Below are 4,190 nucleotides of genomic sequence, written 5' to 3'. Positions count from 1 at the left end.
GTTCTATCAGCCAAACAGGGGATGGCCTTCCACACAGCATCACTACCAACAGTATCTCTGCACATGTAAGTAACACATTAAGTAACAACTGTTTATTTTGTTAAAATCTAAATTATACACAACTTCTCTTCACTTCATGTGTTATTCATATGAAATTATACAATTAGATAGTGATTTTAGATGACAAAAAAAACTTGGAATGGAGAGCCAGGTATATGGTTACATATATTACATGTAATTGTAGCAATACATTTGCAAGGCATTTGTGGCCATGTAAGCTTTTGCTCACATGCAACAAATTCTAACACAAATTTAGCAAAAAAGGAAAAATCTTGGAATTTAAAGGGAAATTGTTTTATAAAATCTAAAAATGAAGAAAAAATATAAATATAATGTGGTAATCTTTTTTTCACTCCAGAGTGGAACACAGTTTTTCAATTATCACTAATAATAGGAATTTTGAAATAGCAGACTTTCAAACATGTTGACTTCACGTGCAGATTGAACTTAAATCCCCTTCCTGGCTGCAGCTGTCTGCTCCTCTCAGCTAACCACAATGTGGTTTAAATGGTACGGAGAGATTTAAATGGCACCATAGAGGTTTAAATGGCCCTAACGCATGCTCGTGGAGGCATGCAGTTTTACGAGGTTGGGTCAACTGACAAATTCTTATCTCATTTTCTGAAAATAGTTTATTTTCCAGCTTTTCACAATGAATTTATAAACTATGCAATATACCAACAAAATATTATTTTCATTACCTGCAGTTCATGCGCTACAAACAGCTTATACCTCATTATTATTGCTTATCACACATATTTTCATATCAAATATCTCCCTGTGTTTGCAAGGTGGGTTGTGAGACGGCAGAGCTCCAGTGGAGAGAGTGTGTTAGCCTGAGTGAGCCCTGAGCCTACTGCAGGAGTTCTACACGCATCCAAGTCTTGCCTTATCCAGCCCAATCCAGCCATTTTCTGACACGCCAAGCCCAGCCGAAACCAGCACAGCCCGATCAAGTTCTTCACAACCCAGCCATGGATTCCATGTCCTCCCTGAGCTCCTCAACCTCCTGCCCCTACCTGTACCTCTGGAGTAGCAACATCACCAACAACAGCAGTAGAAGCAGTATTAGCAACAATGTGATCCTGGAGCACTACAACCACACAGGGCGCCTGCAGCACCGCGGGCCCCGCCAAGGTGGCCTGAGCTTGGGCGCGTCCCTCTCCCTCTTCATCAGCATCCTCATCATCCTGGAGAACCTGCTGGTCCTGGTGGCCGTGCTCTCCAGGATCCGCAACAGCCACCGCTGGGTCTATGTGTGCATCGCCAACATCACCCTCAGTGACTTGCTGGCTGGGGCGGCCTACGTGGTCAACATCTGCATGTCTGGCAGCCATACGTTCAGACTGAGCCCAGCTCTGTGGCTGTTCAGGGAAGGGGTGATGTTTGTGACCTTGGCTGCCTCGATCTTCAGCCTGCTGCTGATAGCAGTGGAGCGCTACACCGCTATGATGAAGCCGCTGCACCAGAAGTCAGCCAGGAAGACATGTCGTATCTACGGCCTGGTGGCGCTGTGCTGGATCCTGGCCTTCGCCATCGGCTTCCTCCCCCTGCTGGGATGGAACTGCGTGTGCAGCCTGGAGAGCTGCTCCACCCTGCTGCCTCTCTACTCCAAGAGCTACATCTTCTTCTCTCTGCTCATCTTCTCCCTCATCCTGCTGGCCATCGGTGTGCTCTACGGCGCCATCTACTGCCACGTGCGCAGCAGCGCCAAGGTGGGATCCCAGCGCAGCCGCAAGCGATCCCTGGGGCTCCTGAAGACGGTAATCTCCATCGTGGGTGTGTTCATCATGTGCTGGGGCCCTCTGTTCGCCCTGCTGCTGCTGGACTTTTTCTGTGTGTCGCGGCAGTGTGCGCCCCTCTTCAGTGCCGACTGGGTCATTGCTCTGGCTGTGCTTAACTCTGCTCTGAACCCTGTCATCTACGCCCTGGGTAGCACAGAGCTGAGGAAGGCCATCGCAGGGCTGCTGTGCTGCTGCTGCCTCAGGGCAGGCCTCTGTCACCCTGATGCCTTCGTGTCCAAGGAGACCAGCAGCACGGGGAGCACCAGGCATAGTAGCTTGAGGAACAGTTTCAATAAGGTCAGGAGTTTCAGTATCAGTCCCCCGCCTGCACCCAAGGCCCCCAAGAAGAGCCGCCTCAGCTCCACCACCAGCTGCCTGTCTGTGTCGAGCGGTTAGACCACAAAGGGCTGCCTGGGGCAGACGTAGATGCGAAAGAGAGCGCTCTTTGTGTGTGTGTGTGTGTGTGTGTGTGTGTGTGTGTGTGGCACATCAATCACCTGCATGGTAGAGAAAGGGCAAGGGTTTGTGGGTGTGTGAGTTTGTGAGCATTTTTCAAAACAGGGTAGTAGAAAATGTATCTCATTGGCACAACCATGATACAGCCTTGTTACAGCCTAGATACAGCCATGAAGAAACAGCCTTGATACAACTATGAAGATACAGTCTTGATGCAGCCTTGATACCACCATGATACAACTATGAAGATATACCTTGATGCAGCCTTGATGCAGCCTTGATACCACCATGATACAACTATGAAGATACAGCCTTGTTACAGCCTAGATACAAGCCATGAAGAAACAGCCTTGATACAACTATGAAGATACAGTCTTGATGCAGCCTTGATACCACCATGATACAACTATGAAGATATACCTTGATGCAGCCTTGATACCACCATGATACAACTATGAAGATATACCTTGATGCAGCCTTGATACCACCATGATACAACTATGAAGATACAGCCTTGTTACAGCCTAGATACAAGCCATGAAGAAACAGCCTTGATACAACTATGAAGATACAGTCTTGATGCAGCCTTGATACCACCATGATACAACTATGAAGATATACCTTGATGCAGCCTTGATGCAGCCTTGATACCACCATGATACAACTATGAAGATATACCTTGATGCAGCCTTGATGCAGCCTTGATACCACCATGATACAACTATGAAGATACAGCCTTGGTACAACCATGATACAGCCAAGATACAGCATTGATACAACTATGAAGATACAGCCTTGATACAACCAAGATACAGCCTTGATACAACCATGATACAGCATTGATACAGCCTAGATACAGCCTTGATACAACTATGAAGATACAGCCTTGATACAGCCATAATACAACCATGATACAGCTTTGATACAAGGCTCACAGTTTTCTGTTATTAGTTTTGTTCATTTTTTTTGCTTTGTCATCAGATCAGGACGTGGCACATACTGATAAAGTTTATTTTATGTTATGCATTACAAAAAAAACTTTAAAGAGTTTTTCAAGATTTCTTATAAAAGAAGCATTATAGAAGCTTTATTTTGTTTCACTGTTTGAGCCTCAAAACAGATGACCTGTTTCTGTCATTAAGGTCTATATGCTGTGTGCACTTTTTCAGTGCTTTACTAGAACTGAGATTTAAAAATATTTTTTTGTTTTTAGATCTTTTTGAGAATACAATAAGATTTATACATACACTACATGACCAAAAGTATGTGGACACCTACTAGCAATGCCGACGCTTGGCATTGCGCGTGGTGATCTTAGGCTTTTGTGCAGCTGCTCGGCCATGGAAACCCATTTCATGAAGCTCCCGATAAACAGTTCTTGTGCTGACATTGCTTTCAGAGGCAGTTTGGAACTCGTAGTGAGGTATTGCAACCAAGGACAGGCGATTTTTACGCCTTCAACACTCGGCGGTCCTATTCTGTGGACTTGTGTGACCTACCACTAAGCTGCTGAGCCGTTGTTGCTCTTAGATATTTCCACTTCACAATAACAGCACTTATAGTTGACCGGGGCAGCTCTTGCAGGGTAGAAATTTGGTGAACTGACTTGTTGGAAAGGTGGCATCCTATGACGGTGCCACGTTGAAAGTCACTGAGCTCTTTTTAAGGCCATGCTACTGTCAATGTTTGTCTAGGGAGATTGCATGGCTGTGTGCTTGATTTTATACACCTGTCAGGAACGGGTGTGGCTGAAATAGCCGAATCCACTAATTTGAAGGCGTGTCCACATACTTTTGTATATATAGTGTATGTATTGTACAAAACTGTAGAGTTTTATTCATTTTTTTGATGGTCACAGTACATTTTATGTATAAATAAATGTTTTAAATC

The 4,190-nt window shown here is 45.2% G+C and overlaps 1 protein-coding gene across 1 annotated transcript; it reads left to right on the top strand.

Moving 5' to 3' along the window:
- On the top strand, nt 1-4,190 carry LOC135524611 (sphingosine 1-phosphate receptor 4-like). Its single transcript, XM_064952304.1, has 2 exons — nt 1-65; nt 852-4,190. Exon 2 carries the CDS (start codon nt 1,035-1,037, stop codon nt 2,238-2,240), a length of 1,206 nt encoding a protein of 401 aa, XP_064808376.1. The 5' UTR covers nt 1-65; nt 852-1,034; the 3' UTR covers nt 2,241-4,190.

Source organism: Oncorhynchus masou, chromosome 31, assembly GCF_036934945.1.
Source record: "Oncorhynchus masou masou isolate Uvic2021 chromosome 31, UVic_Omas_1.1, whole genome shotgun sequence".
NCBI classification, from domain to species: Eukaryota; Metazoa; Chordata; class Actinopteri; order Salmoniformes; family Salmonidae; genus Oncorhynchus; species Oncorhynchus masou.
This window is presented reverse-complemented; position numbering and strand designations above follow the sequence as displayed.

Bases quoted from the DNA above. Each gene is read 5' to 3' on its own strand.
- LOC135524611 (XM_064952304.1), top strand. From the start codon at position 1,035: ATGGATTCCATGTCCTCCCTGAGCTCCTCAACCTCCTGCCCCTACCTG.